At 37.5% G+C, this 23964-nt stretch overlaps 3 protein-coding genes across 3 annotated transcripts; 1 reads left to right on the top strand and 2 right to left on the bottom strand.

Annotated features, from left to right (window-relative positions):
- The first annotated feature begins 2512 nt into the window (after positions 1-2512).
- Positions 2513-3600, top strand: LOC116172451. The gene is made up of 5 exons (XM_031489666.1): positions 2513-2644; positions 2701-2784; positions 2841-2985; positions 3037-3179; positions 3227-3600. The coding sequence occupies exons 1-5, from the start codon at positions 2560-2562 to the stop codon at positions 3517-3519; spliced, it is 750 nt and encodes a 249-aa protein (XP_031345526.1). The 5' UTR covers positions 2513-2559; the 3' UTR covers positions 3520-3600.
- A 4761-nt stretch (positions 3601-8361) lies between these two features.
- On the bottom strand, positions 8362-10294 carry LOC116171916. Its single transcript, XM_031488953.1, has 3 exons — positions 10242-10294; positions 9233-9820; positions 8362-9151 (listed from the first exon to the last, which is right to left on the bottom strand). The coding sequence occupies exons 2-3, from the start codon at positions 9665-9667 to the stop codon at positions 8540-8542; spliced, it is 1047 nt and encodes a 348-aa protein (XP_031344813.1). The 5' UTR covers positions 9668-9820; positions 10242-10294; the 3' UTR covers positions 8362-8539.
- Positions 10295-11490: 1196 nt separating this feature from the next.
- Positions 11491-12605, bottom strand: LOC116170993 (circadian clock-controlled protein-like). The gene is made up of 5 exons (XM_031487605.1): positions 12454-12605; positions 12321-12404; positions 12123-12270; positions 11933-12069; positions 11491-11880 (listed from the first exon to the last, which is right to left on the bottom strand). Exons 1-5 carry the CDS (start codon positions 12518-12520, stop codon positions 11588-11590), a joined length of 729 nt encoding a protein of 242 aa, XP_031343465.1. The 5' UTR covers positions 12521-12605; the 3' UTR covers positions 11491-11587.
- Between the last annotated feature and the right edge of the window lie 11359 nt (positions 12606-23964).

The raw sequence follows: 23964 nt of genomic DNA, 5'->3' as shown, positions 1-23964 counted from the left end.
CGTTCACAGCTAGTGAAGTAGAGCAAAAGGAAATGAAACGAATTCATTAACTGCCTAAGAATGAACTTTTTCGCATATTTCTGTTTTAAAAGTATCAATGAATTTACACTTATCTCTTATTTTATCAGAAAATATTATAATTTAAAAAAAAACGGTAGTGCTGTTAATAGCATTACAATATACTAATATTTCAAAGATACCAAATAATTTTAAGAAAAATTCCTGTAACAAAATAAGTAGTTTCAAATCGTGCTAATTATTATGATATTGTGTGAAATTAGCTAAAAGTAATCTTCGATTTATGCTTTTATTTGCTATTCTTACGCCATCTGGGCATTTCCTTGTAATTCCCTAGTTTAAGTGTAAATTATTCTTGTAGTAGAGTTCTTTTACCTAGTTCTTGGGTTCGCCGTTAGAGGCCGTACGAGATCTTGTCCACAAGTTATATGTTTTTTAGCGCTTTATCTTCCCTCACCGTTGTCTTTTTTCCTCAAGTTCATCTTATCTTTCCCACGTTTTTTATTTTTTTATTTATTTATTGGCCTTTATTTTTGAGTGGGCGGGGTTTCATCCAAGGCTGCTCTACCAACCCAACCCACTACACATTTACAAATGCCCGAACCCAGATTCGAACCAGGGACCCTTAGTACCACAGTCCAGTTTCAACTGAACTGCGCCACACGGACCCTCAAAGTTTTCACTTAGTTCCCCCATCTTCTCTCAACCTCACAGTTTGCTCAACCTTTTCTCTTAAGTTCTCATGGTTCTTTTTTTTATTACTTTCACGTTGTATCTACCTGAATATTACCTATTACCTACGTCCTACGCAATACGTGAATGGCGTCGCATTTTTCCTGGACCCGCCATTTTAGCAAGATTGGTTGTGGCCAACGTCACGCGGTGGACGGATTTCTACATTACCGACTTGAAAAATTCTACCTACCTGGTGAATCTACTTCATTCTGCCAACATTACTACCTACTTGAAGTTTGTACCTGAAGATTTGGATATTGTTCCTGAAGTGTAACCACAAGAGTATAACATCGATCTTGTAAATTGCTCCGATATACCTGATTACCTTTCGAGACCCGATTTGAGCTACATTACCTACAATTATTACTCAAAAGAATTCATTTGTACTAGCTTAACTACGTTTCATATCCTTTATATTAGTTTTTTTACCGATATTAGCTACATATTTGCTTTGTAAATTAATTTGTGAAGTTACCGAGACTTTGTCCAGAGCCGACACCTACAATTTTTAGTTACGCTATATATCTTTACTCCGAAGAATTCACTCATTGTCTTATTTCCATTTTGAATTAATTAGATTACATTGCTGGTGTATAGAATATTAGTTATTTGTGCATCGTAAAGTAGTTTTCTTGAATTTAATGTCACGCCAACATTTTGCTTTTGGTTAGTTAACGTAAATTGAATATTGATTTTTATTGAGTATTAGCATAGTGTCTATTCTTTACACTAAGGTATTAGTTATGGTTTAATATCCTATTGCCGAGTGTCTTACCGTCAGACGTTAGCATTGCTTTCGCAATATTTTATGTGCCACGCTATTCACTACCCCTATTGTTTGATTGTGTTGTTACAGAAAATGCAGAACGCGCCCTATTGTGCTCACTAGGTTGCGACCTGAAATTCAAAGGTATTTTTTTTTATTTTCGACGACTCTTTGATTAACGTTTGATCACATACTGGTTTTCGATATAATCGAATAATAATTATGGTAAGCGTTCGCTTCTATATTAGACCTAGATATCAAGTGTGAAAACGATATAACTGCCCTGGTTACCCTTGTCACATCCACCGATCATTTTCTAAAGTGGTGACAGGGACTGTGTTGGTCTGGGTAGAGTTTAGCGGCGGCGGAAAACTAAACGTCTCTGAGAGGTTATGTCTGTAGGTACCATGAACTCTTCTGTACCTAAATGTTTAGTGTTGTTGAACAGCTTTCCCAACTTGGATTTCTGCCTGCACCAAGGGTTTTTGCAGGGTACCTTAAAGGACATACCTATACGTACGACTTCAACTTATCTAAAGTGCCACGTTTTGCAATTTTTCCTCTTTATCCCTGCAGCCCAAAATTTAAGCGCTCATTCTAATTCATAATTGTAAATCCGTTAAATTTGAATCCCGTTGAGTCATTGGTTTATTAAGCGGCAGAGCAAAGCGATGCAAGCTTTATAGGGGAGTCAATGGTGTCCGTTTGTCCGTCTGCTTGTCTGTCCGTCTCTCCGTGAACACGATAACTGTCAAATGCTTGGACCGATTTGGTTCAAACTTTGCACAGTTGACTTATATGCCACATGTAACAAGCCAATTGAAAATGGGTTAAATCCAATGACTCCGTGGGGTCATACCGAGGTGCTCTGCCGCTTTTTTAAACGCTCTTTATGGGTTTACTCCGTATGTTTACTAAGGTTATGAAACGACAGTTAACATATCTACAAAAAATAGTTATCTTATTGCGATTTAATTTTTTGTTATCGCACAGTGAATTAAATAGTCGAACGTTGGTCACAGAAGTCAGTTGAATCCAAAATGTCATTGCAACGAATTTTGGTCTTGGTAGCCGTGGTTTCCACCGTTTGTGCTATTCCAAAACCCAAACCTCCCCGAGACGTGCGTAAGTATGCCTAATTAATAAACCTCGCCCAAACAAGATTTTCCTCCTTGTTTTAGCACCTGGAGTCATAATATGCGCAATTGACAATGGTCCATGTGTACGCAGAGAACTGCAAAGTATTTTGGGCGTACTTAGTACTGGTAACGGCAAACCTTCAATAGTTTAATTGTGGTTATTGGGACAAGATTTTTTTTAGATCCTGCGAGTTTGGGCATTGGCGCATCTCAGCCATTAAAAGTGAACGCGTGGACAGCGGCACCGGGTTACTTGGTAGACTTTCCCCAGAAATACAAAAATCTTAGACTATACAATCACATTTTCAATCGCATTCTAAATGTTCAGTGCGTTTAATCCCCTTCTTGTTCAACAAAAAGCAATGAAATGTGTTTTAGATCAAATGTCACAAACACAGGGGTGGTGTTGACTATGAACGTTTACAATCCAGAAGTTGCTCTTCGCGCAGACTTCGAGTTCCAAAATGCCACCTTCCTTGGCGTTCCAGTGAGCAGTAGAGGGTCAGTTACCTACAGACATCGTAAGCCATTTACGTTGCAGTTTACCAATCTAACAATTTTTTTACAGAAGGATACTGGGGAACGGTAACGATGTCTGGAGGTATAATTCAAAAAGGTCATGAAAAATATTTATCGATTTCCAACTTTACCATTGAATTTAACGCTTCGAAAGTTTTGTTTAGTTTCAAAACAGGAAACTCATCGCAGGATGCTTCCCTTAATCAATTATTCGGAGATAATTGGGATATTGCATTAAATGACGTCAAAGCGAGCTACGAAGCGTTGTACGCCTATTCGTACAGTAAGGTTTGGAACACTATATGTTCTTTGTATCCTTTTGATTCACTCTTTCTCAGTTAAACTAATTATATTTAGAATAGTAGTCGTTTATGGTGTTGGTATTATTAGCACAGTTAATTATAAATAAATCGCTTCAAATGATGATCTGTTCAAAAAGGTGCCACTCAGAACACAATTTTATATCACCAAGTACTTAACACTTTGTCCAATGTCTACCATTGTAGTTTGACCCATCTATGCCCAGGAAGATATCAGAGAACATTTTTGCCCTTGAAATGTGTTTCACGTCAATGACTTTGTTCTTCAAAACATCTTGAATAAAATGAGATCTTATATGTCGATATGATTACTCCCAATCGCATAAGAAACGATTTCAAGTAGATGTGTTCGGAGCAGTGTACTCTGCATATGTGGAGAAAAGAATGATTCCTTTTCCTTTGTTTCTTTGAGTCCCAAGATATTGAGATCCTCCGAACCTGAAAACATACCAAGTACGTATAAGACATCCTACCAAGCGTGCAATCTCCCCTACGCGTCAATCCGGACAAAGGTACTAGTTCCAACGTACCTTTAAAATATCGCAAGCCGCGTTTGGCTGCAATCCAATGCTCATTGCTATAAAAATTGTTGAATGGGCCCAAATAACCCATGGCACAACTTATGTCGGGTCTGGTACAAGTGAACAAGTAAGTTCTCGATAGGGCATGCTTGTATCAGGAGAATTGTCCGCTTTGTTCAATTTCGACGATGTACCAGTTGGATATATTTTGGTATGTTTCCCCCTTGTTTCCTCCTGTTTTTTTATGTGCTAATCTCTGTTTTTATCGTCCTTGACTTCCCTTAGCTCTTTCTTTGTTTCAGATTTATGTGGGTTTTGCCCAAACCTCTTCAGTGCTCTACTGTGATTATCCATGGTTTGCATCCTGTTCGGGACATGGGCGGGTTCTGTTTGCCTAGTGTTTTCCCTGCTGCTTCTTTAAGCGTTTCGGCGATCCTGTTCCTAAATGGTCCTCCTTCCCCTATTTTGCTTCTGATCCTTTCTGTATTCCACCCTTTTCTTCTCCCCTGACAGAAGTTTCACATCCCACCATTCGGTTCTCCTGCTTTGCTCCTTGTCCTTTCCTTCCTCCTCTCTTCCTCCCCCCTCTTTACTTTTCCCCTTAGCATTTTGTGGTCCGATCCTACTAATTTCAGAGTTTCCCATCCTCCTTGTTGTCAGCACCATTTTGGACTTGCTGAATGTGTCTAGTTGCGCATTGAAGCCGCCTAGTATGATACCCAGGTTCTTTCTGAATTTTTGTTCTATTATCTCACTCAGCTTTCTGAGTTCCGCCTGCCGTCTTTTGTCCGAGGGGATGTGGCATCCTATGATTGTTTGTCCTCCTATTCTCGTATTGATTTGGGCCATAGATATACTCTCACTTTTATCTTCAAATTTTTTCACTTCAATGCCTCGGTCCTTCTTGATTACGATTGCCGTACCTTTGCTGAATCTCTCTTCTTCCCTCCACCTATCCACCAGTCGTAGTTCCTTGTCGCAGCCATCCCACTTGTTAGTTTGGTTTCTTATAGACTGGCTACATCTATTCCTTGTTTTCTTAATTCATCGTCAATTAGCTCCCGTTTCCTTGGGTCGCTTGCTGTTTGCACGTTCCACGTGGCTACCCTGATGCTGCCGTCTTCTTCTGTATCTTGGCTCCTATCCTGGTTTTCTCTTCTTCCCTGCGAAGCACTCTTTCCGGACACCATACTCAGACTGTATTCGTTTGGGGACAGCAGCTCCTCCCGCTTCTTCGTATTCCCTTAGCACTCGTGTCCGTCGGTATTCCACCTCTTCTTCTTCTATCTCTCCTATCACGTTTTCTACCCTCGCCACGCTATCATAGTGGTTCCGAACATTGCTACTCCCTAATATGTATGCTATGTGGCAGTGACCTGTGGCTCCCGTTTTTGCTCGCGGTTCTATAACATTTTTCCCCCCTCCTATACTACTATCTTGCTATCTGCACTGGCCGCCGCCACCAGTGACTTGTATCCTCCCCCGAAACCCTGCTTTCTGTGGTCCCTGAGGTATGCTTCGACCTTTTCCTCCATACGGGCATATTGACCATACCGGGGATCTAGTTTCTAGTTCTACTACGTTTCCTATCAATTGTGGGTAGAAATCTTCCAGGTTCTCCCTGATGTGTGCGTTGGTTTTGGTTAATTTCCTGTGAGTCTCTGATGTCACTATGAATCCACAGCAAACTTTATATGGCATCATTGGAGATTTACCAAGCGAACGGATTCATCCTTCAAGGCCATTTTTATACACTGCAGTTGACTACGCAGGTCTATTACTGATTACGGATGGGAAAACAAAGAATAGAAAAATATTAAACGCTTATTTATGTGTTTGTCCACTAAGGCTTGCTGGCGACCTTTCCACGTTGTCATTCCTTAATGCGTTCAAACGATTTTTTCGGCGAAGGGGCCTTTCCAGTACCCTGTATTCATATAATGGCGCCAATTTTATAGGTGCTAACAAAGAATTGAAATTGCTTTCAAATTCCGAATTCTCAAAATATTTTTGGCAAAATTCAATCGATTGGAAATTTATGCCACATCATTTTGGAGGATTGTTCTTAACTCCCGCCCTATTACTCTGCTATCCGAAGATCCTAATGACTTAACTACCCTGACACCTAGCCATTTTTTGATTGGAGACGTCTGAGGTGCGCTCCTTAAAAAGACAGCACACACATTCCCATGAACAGACTCAACCACTACACATTATTAAACCAAATGTTTTGGAGAAGGTGGAAAACCGAGTATATTCGCCCCTGTAAGCGAGAAGGAAATGAGTCAACGCGACGCCCGACATCAAGATGGGTACGATGGCACTCCTGAAAAACGAAACAACACCATTTATACTATGGCCATTAGGAAGAATAGTGGAATTGCATTCAGGTCAGGACAATATTACCAGAGGGGTCTCAGTTAAAACAGCAACTTGGCTCCATAAAAGAGCAATTATAGTGAAAGTGTGTATGTTACCCATAAATGTGTAATAAAGACGTTACAAACTGTAACAAACTATAACTAGAGGAAGGGGGGTTGCATGTTAAATATTGTACAATATTGTTCCATTGCACCTACGCCTCTCTAATGCCAGCTTTTTTATATTATACCTACTCCAAGCAACAAAAATTCGCAATGTTAATCTAGTCTAGGCGATAGAGACTGTAAAATTGGCAAACTGGACATTTTGAGGTGGAAAAGAAAAAAATGGTGGAATATGTTCAGTTAGGTGTCAAAAACAACATATTAAAAATGCCACCCTCCAGACCCTGTGCTAAAGGCTCCAGCCACCCCATCATCCCCCAAAAACTGCGTTTTCGCTCTTTTTGGCTGATATCTCGCGATCTATGAGGATGAAATATTTTTAGCTGAAAATATTTCTCGGGAAATTTCATACAAGGTAGATACTCAGGAGTTAGCCTAGGTGTACCTCTTAGCCTAGAAAATTCATAAAAGGGGGCGAAAATCATCATTTTCGTTTTTTTTGCGGTTTTTTGCAAATATATCGCGACCTTCAGGGCTAGATGATATATATTTAGCTGAAAATGCTCTTCGTGCAATTTCATACGAGATAGGTAACTGAAGAGTTGGCGTAAAGTCACCTTTCACCTTCAACTTTCATGTGGAAGGAAATATTCATTGTAAAACAAAGTATTTCTATGTACCATTTATTAACGTAAAAATAGTATTTTTATATTAAAATATTCACACATTCATTTATACCTCAACGTAATCATTACCCTTATACTTATCCAAATCAATTCGTACTTTTTCGATCAGACTTCTTAATCAAAAGTTATAGACTAGAAACCAATTTGAAAAAAATTCAAAGGGCTGTAACTTTTGAACTAGTAGCCCAATCTTGGAACTGTTTGAAATTATGGATTCTACAGGCCACATTCTATAAGAAAGATTTTTTTCCGGGTCGATCTGAGACAATTTTTGTCGGGGCTCAAAAAAAGGCAGTGTATAACCGTCTTTTTTTTTACCAAAAATCGACTACACCAAAATTTCTCGGGAAAACACTTTTTCTTATTAATTTGGGTGCGTAGAATCCAAAACAATTCGTGCTTTTTCGATTAGACTTCTCAATCAAAAGTTATAGACTAGATGCAGATTCCACTTCTTCAGGCTCTTCGACGTCCTCTAGTGGTAGTGGGTCGTCTGAGATTACCGACTTGTAGTTCTCGTCTTCCGCTTTACCTGATGCATGGGTACCCTGAAGAGACGACGTGGCATTTAGGCACGATGCTCCATGACACTGGACGCAGATCTCATTACACTTCAGACCTACAACAAGAAGCATTATGTCAAAAAAATGTTTATAATTATGTATGCGATTATAATATTCTCTCGTGTGTCCTAAGTGTCCGGTAGAGAAGGTTTACCTGATTTCCTGCAACTGTTTCAGAAAATCAGGTAAACCTTCTCTACTCGACACTTAGGAGTTAGGACACACGAGAGAATATTATATTCGTATACTTAATTATAAAATTTTTTTGACATAATACTTCTTGTTGTAGGTCTGAAGAACGAATTCTGCGTCCAGTGTCATGGAACATCGTGCCTAAATGCGACGTCATCGTTTCATGGTGCCCACGCAGGTAAAGCGGAAGGCGAAGAGAACCACGAGTCGGTAATTTCAGACGACCCACTAGCACTAGAGGACGTCGAAGAGCCTGAAGAAGTGGAATCTACAGAGGATAATGATTACGTTGAGGTATAAATGAATGTGTGAATATTTTAATATGAAAATACTGTTTTTCTACGAAAGTGATGAAAGTCTTGTTTTCTGAGAAAAAAGTAGCCTTTGAAAGTAGGGTTTTGTCGCACTAGTGTGGAAAAATTTTTCCACACTTATTTTCCACACTCTTAAGTAAAAACAAAGATACCTTTTTTTTATTTTAATGCCACAATTTACAATTACAGCTACTTCTGGCTAGTAATATTTAAATTAATGGTAAATGATGAACAGTTACTTATATTAACACCTGGAAGTAACGAATTTGACACAGAGCATTTAGAAGTTATTAATGTAGATGTGGACGCTGTCGAAGATGTGCAACTTGCAAGGATCATCTGGTTGACATGTCGAAGGTGTGCAAGGATCATTTGATTGACAAGCATTACCAATTATTTTGTTACATACTTCTAATTTGCCTTGAAGAGAACCATCTACGTATCCTTCCGCTACCGTCGACGACCGCCAGCCCCCATGACGTTTAAGACTCAAAAGGTCTGCTCCAGCATTAGCAAGTAGCGTTGCGGAGGTACGCCGAAAACAATGACCCGTAAAACTAGAAGCATTTGGCAATTTCAGGTAACTCGCAATTTTCTTAGGAATTGCTCCAAATGTATTAATACCCACAGGTTGTACGGTACATTTTCCCATTTTATAATTTAAAAAAAGTCGCGAAGTTTGAGCATTTTGAGGACGAAGCGCTTTATATTTCTGGTACAAGTGTATCCAATTCTCTTTTCCCTCCGTAACAGAAAAAGTTCTTGGAACATGCGTTTTGGAGTCTGGAATCGTTACGAGTAAAAACGTATCTTCGCCTTGGATATCGTTCACCGTCATTTTCGTCAACTCCTCTCGACGACAAGCCCCAGCAACTCCTAATATTAGAGCAACCTACAAATAAATTTCATTATTTGTGTGACATATAACAAATGTATAGACATGAAAAAATAGTAGGTAAGTATAGGTGCTTACTTTCATCATTAAAAATGTTTCATCGGGTGCTTCCTCTAAAAACGTTCTGATTTGTTGTCTCGTAAAAGTCAGCGATTTTTTCGGCTTGTGACCAACAGATTTACGTTTCAAAAACGATTGTAACTTGGCATACTTGGAAATGTCGACGTTGTCTTGCAAAATCAACATACTTTTCAACATGGAATACATTGACCACAGTGTCGATGATTTCAATTTTCCAGATTTTTCGACAAAATAGGCAAGCAACACGGTTTCTGTATACCGCTTGACTTGTTTCATTTTACACCAATTAAAAAACCTCTCTCGTTCTTTTTCGTACCGATTTCTCGATTTTTCAGGCAAAAGCTCAGGCATAATTGATTCCGCCATTGCAGCAACCTCAGGCGGAGTGCACATAAATTCATCGCCGCTCTCACTTTCTTCATGAACACTCATTTTCAGCTTTTAAATTCTTGTTTTACTGAAGAAATTGCTTCGTACAAAACTACATGCAAAATTACTAACCGGCTTTTTTATAAACAACTCGTTGGTAACTAAGACAACGTAGCGGCGTCACGAAGACTTGATTTTATATTTTTACAGATAAACCTTAGACCATATAGTACATGGACTGCTATTCGCTCTATGCTTTCAATACAAAATAGGTGGTCACGGATAGGGGGCGCTGTAGTCGTGGGTATGTGAATCTCAGGGTAAACTAAAGTCGTGTAAACACCACTCGTATCACAAAAACAGCAGCTTCTGTAGCAATCAAGTCGTACGAGATGTTTTAAATGCTATTCTTTATCTTCTATACTTCCACAAATAAGAATAGGTTTAATTTTTTGGCATTTCTATGCGATTAATTATTTGACGTTTGTTAATTTAAAGGTTGACAGTTCAAATCGTGTCTCATCGAACAACTTCGGATAGATTCGTTTACCCTGAAACTTATATACCCAGGCGATGTCCTTGACCAAATTTTAGTTGCAATTAGCAGTCCATGTACTATATGGTCTAAGAGATAAACACGAGAATCGTACTACGACTTGATTTATACAGAAATTGTTGTTTTAACATTTTGATATCAAATTTTTCTCTAAATCTTTAAATTCGAGAACTTTCGTAGAAAAAATAGTATGTAATACACTTGCGGAAAGGATTATTGAAAAACTTGTATGATTGGAGCACTCGCTAACGCTCGTGCTCCAACTTTCATACGCGTTTTTCAATAAAGCCCTTTCCGCACTTGTATTACAATATACTATTTTACGTTAATAAATGGTACATAGAAATACTTTGTTTTACAATGAATATTTCCTCACACATGAAAGTGGAAGGTGAAAGGTGACTTTACGCCAACTCTTCAGTTACCTATCTCGTATGAAATTGCACGAAGAGCATTTTCAGCTAAACATATTTCATCTAGCCTGAAGGTCGCGATATATTTGCAAAAAACCGCAAAAAAAACACGAAAATTGATGATTTTCGCCTCCTTTTATGAATTTCCTAGGCTAAGAGGTACACCTAGGCTAACTTCTGAGTATCTACCTTGTAAGAAATTTCACGAGGAGCATTTTCAGCTAAAAATATTTCATCTAGCCCTAAAGGTCGCGATATATTTGCAAAAAGCCACGAAAATTGATGATTTTCGCCTCTTTTATGAATTTCCTAGGCTAAGAGGTACACCTAGGCTAACTTCTGAGTATCTACCTTGTAAGAAATTTCACGAGGAGCATTTTCAGCTAAAAATATTTCATCTAGCCCTAAAGGTCGCGATATATTTGCAAAAAGCCACGAAAATTGATGATTTTCGCCTCTTTTATGAATTTCCTAGGCTAAGAGGTACACCTAGGCTAACTTCTGAGTATCTACCTTGCATAAAATTTCCCGAGAAATATTTTCAGCCAAAAATATTTCATATAGACCTCATAGATCGCGAGATATCAGCCAAAAAGAGCGAAAACACGGTTTTTGGAGGATGGTGGGGTGGCTGGAGCCTTTAGCACAGGGTCTGGGGGGTGGGATTTTTAATATGTTGTTTCTGACACCTAACTGAACATATTCCACCATTTTTTTCTTTTCCACCTCAAAATGTCCAGTTAGATGTCTTTATCGCCTAGACTAATCGATAACAATTACTGAAAAAAATAAATAAAAGGAAAACAATCTTTACAAGTTGATTAGATAAAGTTCTTTTCAATCCTTTATCTAGTCTTCTATCGAGTAATTCAAACCATCCACAGTTCTATACCTACAGGATCAAATAAATAACTCAATTAATATAAAGTTTGAATATATTGTCTAATTTATCATAGAATATACATAATAGAAATTTTAGAGATACATAATTTGTGACTACACGCGACTACAGTTTTAATCTAGGAAAATGGAGTCATAGGGAAATGCCGCAAGTATTCCTTCCACTATGTCTCTGTAAGCTTGAGCGTAAATTTTTTCATAGCCTGCTTTCACGTCATCGAAAGCGAGTTTCCAGTTCTTATTTAAAAGGTTATTCGTAACCACATCGTGAGTAGCATTGTTGGTCTTAATGTTAAATACTATCTTCGAAGCGGAGAACTGAAGACTCAAATCTACAAGTTTTATATACTTGTCTTTTTCCCGATTTACAATTTCTCCGGTCACGTTGAAGCTGGCTTTATACCCCTCTGCAAAGCAATCATTTTGAGTTAGCGTAGGCGAGTGGAAAACACAACTTACCATGTACATAGGTTACCTGTCCTTTACTGCTTAGTGTGACATTAAGGAATGTAGCATTATTAAATTCAGCTACACCTATTACTTCAGGATTAGACACTGTTACATTAAAAGTCATAACATTTCCAGCAATCTTTTTTCTGTAAGGAATTACTTCGTTGGTAAATATTTCGCTGGTTAAACTTACACTTACTTTAAACTCTCGACCTTATTAAAAGCGTGATTGTACAACCTGAAATTTTTGTAAGTTTGATTATACTTGATATGCTTAGGTCCGGGAGCTACTGTCCATGATTTAACTTTCATTGGCTGTATGTCCTTGACTTTAAGACTTTTCGGGTCTGCAATTTACAAATTGAAACTGGTGCAACTCTCGAAACCTTTCGCTTACTAGTTTGAAGAACATTTAAGAATGTTTGCAATTGACTCTTGAAACATGCATCACTAGTTGGTGTACATCTTATTATTGCCGGTGCTGAAAATTAAGTAATAATTATGAGCGACCAATCACACAAGGCACTTACGCAACTCCGGTTTTCCGTCGCAGCTTGAAAAGATAAACACTAAAACAAAAATGATTTGCAGAGACATGCTGAACCTATAATAATGGCACAGGACAAAATTCAGTATTTATAGGCACTTCGATAACAAAACAAATCTTATCGCTTCGTCGGTTCGTTACTTATTTTTTTCGGTTGAGTTGATCATTCATGAGAATAATAGGGCCGGCCATGTGATAAGGATTTCAAAACTGCGTGCTCATGATTTTTGTTTTCGTCTTTAAAGATACGATCATGTTCCAATAATAGCTATATCAGTAGGTACCTACGTGTTTTTGAACTAGGCTTCCGTAAATACCATGCAGGGTACCCAAACGAAGACCTGGCATGAGAATTTTAGTGCCAGTTCGTGTACAAAAACTTTAGCCTGTCGTTCAAGGGAACTTGGAAAGATGCCAGGTTAACGATTCAAGCTCTTCTTTGACTGAACGATTCACAAACCTCGTATACGAGCAGAAAAGAAGTGGTGAAGATGGCCAAAGCGAGTAGGTATGCGTTCCACATGGGGCGAGTGCCGAAAGAGTTTATCTGGAAGATAAGGATAAGAAAACACAAATATTATCATAAAGTAATACCTATAATCATATTATTGCCGGTGTAAATTCCGTTCAAAAACAGCTCAAATGTTTTCAAGAAATTTATATAATGCATTAATATACCTAAAGGGTAGTGATGTATCGATACTATTAAGGGAAAGGGAAAACCAATCTGCACTATGCCACCATAAATTAGATGATATTAATGAAGTTGGAGTAGTACCACGTGATAATAGATCTGCAGGATATGATGTGGAATTCACATGGTACCAATTTTCTTGTAGGGTTTTGCTCTGAATTTCGGAAATTCTGTTAGCAATAAATGGTTTTAATGAAGATGATGACATGTTTATCCAACCCAACACAATTGTAGAATCTGTCCAATGACAAATGCCACTGAACTGAACTGCTAAAGCCCTTTGAATTTTTTCTGACAGTTTTGCGGCTATGAGAGCACCGCATAATTCTAAGCGAGGAATTGTAAGTGCCTTTATTGGGGAAACCCTGGATTTAGCACAAAGTAAATAAACATGTATATTATCTTGGGCGTCAATGGTTCGAATATATGTACAGGCACCATATGACTTTTCACTAGCATCAGAAAAGGTATGGAGTTCAGTATCTGTAACCTGACTAAAAACTTGAGGTTCATTAGAGATCTACTTACGAAGTTCGAAACAACCACTTTTAAGAAATGATGATATTTCTTTGCAAATATTGGTTAAATCAGATCCTGTAAGTAAATCATCAACATAAAAGTCAGTTTGGATGACTTTAGAGGCGGCTGGATAAGTATTGATATTTTCTAAAGCCAAGTAGGAAGCTGAAGAAGTGCCATATTTGACAGTATTTAATTGAAACTTTGAGAGGATCTGAAGGTTTTTCTCTCCAAAGAATCTGTTGAAGGTTTAATGAAAACTTGTCGATACATCTTACATACGTCACCTGAAACGACATATTTATGTAATCATTGTAATCGGAAACGGAGTAAGAAAAAAAATAGCTCTTGTTGGATGGTTGGTCCGACCATTTGTATGTCGTTTAAGGACCACCCTGAGGATGAAGCACAAGACCCATCGAACACAACTCGAAGCTTGGTAGTGAGTGAATCAGCCTTTAGTATCCCATGATGTGGCAAAAAGAAATGTGTTGTATCATTTGATCTTTCTAACTTTGACATGTGGCCAAGCTCTTGATACTCCCTCATAAGTGAAGTATATAATTCTCGTAATTCGGAGTTCCGCTGAAGTTTTCGTTCAAGATTGTAAAACCGCTGAAGTGCTATTAACCTCGAATCACCTAACTGAGAAACAGGTTCTTTTAAAGGAATTGAAACTACGAAACGGCCTTCCTGGTCTCTATAATGAGTTGAAATAAAACTTTCTTCACAACTTTTCTCATCTGAAAAATGAATTAAATCTCCTCTATTTCCCAGAAGCGAGAAAGCTGACTTTGTATAGTTAAATTTTGTAAATGAATTTTAGAAGAGTTTGAGCTATTCGACGAAACACCTTTTATAAGTGGTCCACCGATTATCCATCCAAACTTGGTCTTATGAAGAACCTATACATTATGATTCCCAAAATAAATCTGAACCTATCAGTAAATCACCTGGTTTGGGATTGTAAAACTGAGGATCTGCTAATTGATGGCATTTAGGTATTGAAAGAGATTGAAAATCTACAGGAGATTCAGGAACAACATGGAGTATTTTTTTAACAAATTTGAATTTTACAAATGGAATCGATTCTGGATTCTACCTTGAAAGCCCCTGAAATTGTAATATTAATGAGATTAAGTGGTTATCCAAGTCTCTGACAGAAATCTAAATTAATGAAGTTAGACTGGCTCCCTGGGTCTAAAAGTGCTCTGCAATCTTGACGATTTCCCTTTGAATCAATTACCTCTAACAATAACTGTTGATAAAAGTACCTGTTTTGAACTTAAATTGAAAGAAACCAAAGACTGTTGAGCTTGTGTATTAGAATTAAATGATTAAACGAACTTACCTTAGTGAAGTTCAATCATAATCGTATGAAGATCTCTTCCGAGTGATAAATATGTAGTAGCTCATCTGTGAGTTACGCGCCACACATTTAAAAAACAAAGAAAAAATGTAGGTAAGGCAGGTCTCTACATGATCTACGCTAATGCAATACGCCATTGATTTGAAAGCAACTATACCGCAACACAGGGTAGGTGAGGGTGGGACCTTATCACTCGGAAGAGATCTTCATACAATTATGATTCAACTAAGGTAAGTTCGTTTAATCATTTAATTGTATTCCGCTCTCTTCCGAGTGATAAATATGTAGATGTTTAAAGAACACTGTTGCGGTAAAAACAAGAATTCGTACAAGGGATACTCAGATAAGTAACCAATATTATGTTTTTAATCTAAACAAGGTAAGAAAGAGTAGGTTACTCAAGAACACTAAACCGAAAAGCTTCAAGGTTTGAAGACAGTGGGCGATCATAAAACTTTACAAATTTTTGCGAGTTTTCAGACCAATCTGCCATTAATCTAAAATTGACTCCCTTACTACTGGCCTACTTGTAGACGCATGACGTATACTATGGGCTGAAAAAACTGCTGTGTCCATGCCACATAAAAATAAAGTGATTAAAATCCACTTCCCTAGGTATTAACGGCAATATGTCTAAATGGTTTATGAAAAGAAATAAAATAAGGAGTTTTCATTATCGCGAATGTTGGTAGTCTTTACGACGTAAAAGGAGTTGTCTCTTGTTTCTTCCTGATGTTTTGATTCTATCTTGGATTTTAATTTGGTATATCCTATTTTTTTTGACAGTTTTACATCATTTAAGTATATGCCTAAAAATTAAAAATTTCTAAAGATTAAAAATTCATAATAATAAATTTCTTTCATGGGGATCGCAGTTGGAAGCGTCCCCATCACACTGGGTGCGTTGTCACGTTGTATAGCAATACTTATCCTTTGTTGTAAGTAGTGGTACCTACCTCGGAGTTCCCCAGTAAAATTGGTAATGCGTTTTCCCAGGCATTCCACAAAATTACGAGGTTCTCTACACCAAGGTCCCAAAATCTCAACTGTGAAAGGTATAAAAATATATAAAAATCCAAGATACAAGATACCTAACAGAAAAATTTTTAAAACGTTACTAGGGTCCCCAAGTTTGATTACATCGAGGGTTTAAACGCTTTCAGTTATGCAACCCTCATATCGTCTAATAAAATGGTAATTTAAAATCTTCTATAGATAACAGAGAAATTGCAGACGTGACCGAATTAAGAGTTCCTACTGAGGCTCCTTCGTTAAAATACAATGTTAAAAAGGACAAAATATTTGATCTTGAAGGAAAGAAAAAGTTACTATTCTTTGACGAACAGTACCACTTCTTCAGGTTTGTGTTGTATTGCTTCAACGTTGAGGTGGATAGAGAGGCCAGCAAAAACTCCATTGGGCTTAATACAATCAATACAAGGTTGTGCAGTACTGCGGTAATTGGTGTGGGGTTCTCTTAATATAGAGTAATAAGTTGTAGTTCGGTTGTAAGTAGTCATTTCTGATATTATTAAGCATTTAAAGATTGGGAACATGGGAACCAAGGTTGTACAGTCCCAATATGGGACTACTAAAAATCTCTTTTGCAACACCATCTAAATAAGTGAAAAAGAGGGAAAATTCTTGGTAACAACAGATTGTAAATGCTTCTGTTGTAATTGAAGACGGATTCGGAAACCACGATATTTAACATGTGCATTTAATATTAGTTCTAGGTGCAAAAAACATCTATAGACGGGGTGCCAAATTTCTTTGTAATCAAAAATAAAGTAAAACTTGATAGTTCATATTTGGCCGCCGGTTCTAACCCATGGGAAGCGATATCTGCAATATTAGATCGCGAGGTTGCGATACTCGTTGCGATATGAAGCGTGAATTCATTGTCCTCCAGCTTGGCACCACTGCCAGATACCTTAGCGAGTCTCACCAGTCCATGACACCATGCACCAGCCTAACACTTTAGGTACCCCCCCTTTCTATTAATGTAGGCAATTAATATAATTGAAGGAATAAGTAGATAAATTATGTTTCCAAAAATTAAGGTCTTCCCTTATATCGTATAGGAGATTCGTGATTTTATCACAGGTACTCAGTCGTACTAGTGCCAAAACATTCACCCTTTCCAAAACTTAGGTACAAACGCAGTCATACCTCACGCTAATACAACTAGGAACAAGCTTTCCAATTAGGCTTGAGAAATCTCTAACTTTGCATTTCTCTAGGCCATATTGTGCAATTCTCAGATTATTAACCTTGCCTTTTTATCAAAAGGATATTCGATAGACATATTACCAGAATAATTAAGTATAAAACCTAAGAAACAAATTTTACTCGGCTGCAATTGACCCTTTTTTGGCTCAGTTTTTCTAAAAAATGTATTGTATATTGCACACTGCTTAAACACTGCATTCTGTCTTTACCGATTGGTAAGAAATCGTCTAAGTAGACGACTGATAAAAACACCTTTTGCCCTTAAATGAGAAACAACAGGTTTGACTTCATTTCGTATACACATATGGAGCAGAGGTAAGACCAAAAGGAAGACAGTTAAAGTGGTAAATCCCCTCAAAGGACACTTTAACAAAAACGTCCTATCTTCGACATACCAGAAACAGGTACCAGATAGTAAGCGTCTTTTAAAACCAGAGACGCCAAGAAAAAATCATCTTCTATAATACATTTAAAGCAACCTGGAGCTTCTTGAATCGAGTTGCTCGTCACAAGGAGTTCTTCTCGATACACCTTCCGCAAGTAACGAAGCAATATGCTTCCTAATGTCCAGCTTTTCCCTAAGGGACCATTCAGTTGCGAAGGAATTTTCCGTTGAAAAAATATTTCAACAAAATGGATTGTATATAGTTTTACCCAACATGGAACAAATGTGAACAAACATCGTTCCACTCCCTTGTAAGAAACTGTAAACGACCACCAATACTTACAGATCGAGATCGGGTTAATTTCTGAGACTGTGTCTCCGTTCGTTGATTATTGAAGTGTTGTCTGTGTCGATGCTGTTGTGGAGAGTGGTAATTCTGGGGCCCCTCATGCAACATAAACTGCGTGCGAGGCTTTTTATACCTTTGGAAGGACGGGACTTTGAACTTTGTTGAAGGTTTATTGCCAGTTTTCTTCTTCTTGAGATCTTGTCTATAGACCGTTCCATGTCCATGGCGTTTTAAAGCCGTTCCTCCAGGTCAGATCCAAACAAGAAGGTGTCAATATTGCCCTGATCCGCTGCCTCTTTAAAGGACTTGTTCGCGAAACATAAAATTAAGGTTCTACAGAGTCAGGATTCGTTGTGTTGCCAGTCACACAAGATCCTTGCGATATCGCTAAAAACCTCTATGAACTTCTCAAAATCTCTGTAATTGCAGATAAACAAACCGAAGTTGGTTTTTGTTTATTAATAATTTTTTGCATCCCGCTCCACAATACTCTTTTCAACAGCCGCATTTAAAAACCCCTTCAAAATTGGAAGGGAGATCTCACAACAAATTTGGGTATGTGGTACGGTTTAGTAAATCCTCACGGTCTTTAACGAAAAGACTAGAGCGCAAGAATTCCCTTCCAGCTATCCGGTGTGGATGCTGCCTCCTTTGAGACTTGGATCCGATTTCCTAACATATTCAGGATGTTTACATCTAATTGCGGTTGTTCTGGTTAATCCTCATATAAGGAAATCTTCGAGGAAACCAAAGGGTCAGGGTTTGCAACCAGTAAAAATGGGTGTTCGGATCCGGATCTCGAGCTAGAAACATCACCTGACACGAGCGAAAAAGGGTGAGCGCCCGCCCTCTGTGCTGCAATATCCTATCGTTTACGACCCTTGTCAAGGTTAACCGAAAACGGACATAAATTCATATAATGAAAAACGGATGTAATAAAAATTATCAAATGAAACTCAAAGTTTGAGAGTCCGGGGACTGCATAGCAGTCTATGGGGAAAAATTTCCTCATCAGGAAGTGATAACCTCCACAAAAAACACGCCCAAAGAATCACGGTCGGGATCCTACTCGTTCCATATAATGAAAACCTTCCAATTATCAATGTAATGGTAGAGAAACGTCCCTGATAGCGTCTACCAGGGACGCATCCTCACGACGCAGTTGACTAAATCCTGGGAGAGGCGGCGACGCCAGGCATATGTCAAAGTTTCAAGCACAGAATAAGACCTTCACAGAACAGAAACATAAATGGCGCTAAATTGTCACTGATTATACAGCGTTTCCCGTGGTTGTACGGAGAACTATTTATCGCAGACTCAAATATTTTTTTGCAAAACCTGTAATTTTGCTCGTTACAGGAAATATATTTACCGTCGATTTTATACGTACACAGGTTTTCCACATGTCAATTTTGACTTTTGAAAGATTTAAAATTTGACCAAGTTATGTGACCGTAAAAAGTGTTGTGTGTCGGATTGTAACAATAAAATATCAAAAAGGCATCGTTTCCCACATTTTGAAACAGCTTGTTTTGTGCTTGAAACGCGAAGAGGGTTGAAATGTGCTGTTATTTCTTTCCTATTTATGCAAGGTAGGTAACAGGTACAAATTGACGCAGAATTATTACCAACTGTACCTATAGGCGCAAAAGGGTGTAGACTTGAGTTTTATATTTATATAGATGTAGATACTTATATTGTAATTCGTTTTAGATAATTCAACAACTTCCACCCTCGCTTCTCAACTAACCAGTAAGCACCAGGATCAAGTTAACATTTGTTGCCAAAAACTTGTGTGACAATTTGCTGAAACGGTTTTATCACCTCTTGGAACAAAAAATTTAGTTCTAAAGATATTTTTTGACAAAAATATGTAGTCCAAACAGCAATTAAAACCAAATATTTCGTAGGGCAACTCGTTACGTAAGGATCTTTTTGCAAGGTGTTAACTTCTACAAAGCGTAAGTTGCACTTACTTCTGAGTTTTATATGTAATTTGCACGATACACTTACACACGGTATGCTCATTATTTTTCTCAAACGCGTTTTCTACTGCGCATTACGTCACCTGCGAACGTGTGGCGCCAAAATTCAAATGTTTACGCACGGAAAAATCCAGTACAGATGTCACGCGTGACAGTTTGCACCTTTTCAGTTGTATTTACGAGTTTTATAGCGTTAATTTGTTGATAGCTAAGCATTAATGTGTTGATAGCTAAGTAATCATTAGTGAAAATTCCAAAATGCCAGGTTGTGTGTGGAAATAAAATAGGTACTTTCGATTTCCGAAAATGGAAGACTTTTCTCTAAAATGGATTGTTGCAAGTCGTCGTAAGGACAAAATTACCTTGAAAAATGGTGTTACATTATTATTAAGTGGTGTGTTTAAGTCTTTCCATTGCTGTTTAATCCTATATCCTGTATTTGTTATGAACATTTTGAAGCCAGCCGTTTTGAAGCACCGCTAAGGGAACGACTTCTTAATTAGACCTACTTTTAAAAACAGCGGATGTTTGAAACCTGATGCTTTACCTACTTTAAAACTACCGCGTAATAATGAAAATCAAAATAAAAGGGACACGGAGGAGAGATTAGATCTTTTGATAACGCATTAATTATATAATTTTTACTGAAACAGCCGCATTTCATGTTTAGGATCAATTTTGGTTAGAGTTTATTTCACACGATCACGAAATCCCAGAAATAACTTACGCGAGGATCTCTACACAAATCAGTATGATTTGTCAACTAACCTTGTGATTTGTCGATCTAAGCATCGTAATTTTGCTCTATATTCTGTGGTTTTGTTCGCACGTGACGTCACGCTAGATGCGCAAGAGCATACCGTTGTAAGTGTATCGTGGTAATTTGTAAACATGTAATTTAAGATGTTTGTGTTAAATAATGTAATGTGATTGTATCTAAATATACTTGCAATTTAACAACTGTGTATTCTTTATCTATATTTGTGATTTAGATCGAATTGGGGAAATTACTTCATGGATTTAGAAGCTGGTCACCAGATGGCGCTACTCTGATTTTGATGCATAGTACACCCACCAGGGTCCGCCAAAATACCATACAAATTTGTAACATTGCTGTTTCTATTCTGAGAAGGCCGTATTCTGTGGTTTCAAGTTTCAACTTGCGTGAACGTCAAAGACGTGCCTAGGTACTAACGGTTTATAGGGATCTTACTCGTTTCATATATTGAAACCTTCCAGTTATTAATATAATAGCTAGGGTAAACGTCGAAGACGTATGTACCTACTTACGGTTTATATATAGGGATCCTATTTGTTTCATATAATGAAACCTTCCTGTTATTAATATAATAACTAGGGAGAAACGTCAAAGACGTACGGTTTATAGAAAACCACCATATGTTTGTAATTAATCTGAATGTTTGGCCAACTTCTTCCTAATAGCGTGAATTTCGACGGTTTCTTTATCGACGCAGAAAAAACCTGCTTCTCTTAAAAAAACCATAATAAACACTAAAACCGAAGGACGCAAGAAAAAACGAAGTGCAGCGCGTGACACACAAAAAAACAATGGCGTATTGCATTAGCGTAGATCATGTAGAGACCTGCCTTACCTACATTTTTTCTTTGTTTTTTAAATGTGTGGCGCGTAACTCACAGATGAGCTACTACATATTTATCACTCGGAAGAGAGCGGAATACAATTGGCTTCTGATTGAGTAACATGTAGAAGGAAATGATGTTTGACAGTGCATTTTTTGCAATGACCGAAATTACAATCATTCAACTGATTTAAACAATTACACATAAATTGGATCTGTTAACCAAATCAATTCTTTCAGAAACGGACAACTTTAAGTGCAAATTTTGTGGTTTGGAGCACTGCACGCTGAACATAAACGGTTTGAAGTATGAAATCTTTTTTGAGTATAGGAATTACATTTTTGAAAAACTGTTTGTGATTTGGACGATTGTGCCTTTACTGTTTGGGCTGAATTTGCCTCTGTATTCTTCTCTTCCATTTTCTTAAGCATTTTTGCCTTTTGTTTTAAAAATGAAAGTAAATTCTCTAAATTGGGTGAATCATTTAGAAATTCTTTAGATTCCCACTCTCTGATTGTCACTGGATCAAGTTTTGTAAATATTAAATATGTAATTAAAGTATCCCAAGATTCTGTCGGTTGTCCTAATGCTTTTAAAGACCTTAAGTGCATTCTTACATGGTCCACTAAATGGCTGAGATTTTTTGAAGATTCCTTTTTGATAGATTCAATATCAAATAAAGCTTTAGTATGTACATGTGACAATGCACTTTTTATCTGTAAATTGTTCACATAATAACTCCCACGCTATTGAGAAATTGTCATTTGTAACTTGAATATTGGCTATACTTTCAAAAGCTTCACCCTGTAAGGCTCTCTTCAAATAATGAAAACGTTGAACATTACTAATACGACTATTATTATTACTTAAGCTTTCAAATGAATCCCTAAATTGTAACCAGTCACTTGACTCACCTGAAAATGTTCTTGTCTCATTTTCTGCATAATTGCTGTGTAATAAACCTTGCGCACGTGATATTGTTGAATGACACTCGTTTTCAAATTGTTCACGGGCATTATATTCACTTTCCAAATCTTCATCCTTGATTAGACATTCAATTTCTAATTGTATAGCAAGAAATTCATCCAACTATTCCAACAAACTCTCATAAGATGAAATTCTGTTTTTAATTTCTCTCCCGTAAATCACGAGGTAAATCATAATGACTGAGAACTGTATTTGTCAATGTAAGTCGACAGCGACAACGGGTCAGCCGTTTATCCGGAAATGAGAATACAGACAGACAAACCGACAGACCGACAGATCGACAAACCGCGATGGTCATCATCGAGATTTTGTTTGGTTCAGAGGCCTGGTATTTTAAAACGTGTATTTCCGCCATACAAGTGGGGGGAGGGGGATCATTTTTTACCCCAATGCCTTACTAACGTGCGGGTGGTAAAAAGAATAAACCCAAATATTTGCACTTCGAAATGCATTGCCATTGGTGCAACCTCACAATAAATAACATTCACAATTTAAAGCTCTTAAAATCTTTTTAGAGTAATCTTCGGATCTACTAGAGTACCTATTTCATAGGATCTTCTTTCAAAACCTTTCAAACATAATCTTCACGTTAGGTACTTAGAGCATTGTTCAAACTTAGAGTTTTCTGTACCTAAATCTGAGGATCCTCCCAGAATTCTCTTAAAACCTCCTAAGAACACAAATCTGAAGAATAACACGCAAGACGCACTGCACTTGTGGATGATAATTGGGCATTTCTAGAACTCCGGATAGCTCAAGAGCAGTGCTTTCTCACCTAATGTGGTCCTTTTTCCACCTTTTGCGTTATTTGTATTTTTGTATGTATATTTTTTTTCCCTTTTCTGTTAGTTTGGTGGAAATAAACATTATTATTATTATTATTATTTCCAAAATGGCGATGTCTCAATTTTACATTGGTTAGTGCTCTTCTTTCAACCAATCACAGTTGTTTTCCAAAACCCATGCAATTAAAAAAAAACGTCAATGATGCAATTTCTACGTGTACTTGTGATATGGATGCAACGTAAGAAATGTAATACTAGACGAATCGAATCGAATGTAACCCGATACAAAAACTATAGTTCCTGGTGTGAACCAGTTCAATTAAAGAAAAACCTATTGAAAAAAACACGCAAAAATACTCCACATACGACAAGATACTGTGACAAGGGCCAAAGTACGCTAGTTTAAGAACGGACTTTATTAACTAAATTCCTCAATAAGTAATAATAAAAACTAATATGTGAAAAGGCGCATTGTTACCTTACCAAACATAATAAATAAGTTATCTGGTTACCCTCCAGCATATATTTCAAACCATCCACAGCTATGATACACGATCAAATAATAACTTAATGAATGTATGTTTAAA

The sequence above is a fragment of the Photinus pyralis genome, unplaced genomic scaffold, assembly GCF_008802855.1.
Source record: "Photinus pyralis isolate 1611_PpyrPB1 unplaced genomic scaffold, Ppyr1.3 Ppyr1.4_LG5, whole genome shotgun sequence".
Classification (NCBI taxonomy): Eukaryota; Metazoa; Arthropoda; class Insecta; order Coleoptera; family Lampyridae; genus Photinus; species Photinus pyralis.
This window is presented reverse-complemented; position numbering and strand designations above follow the sequence as displayed.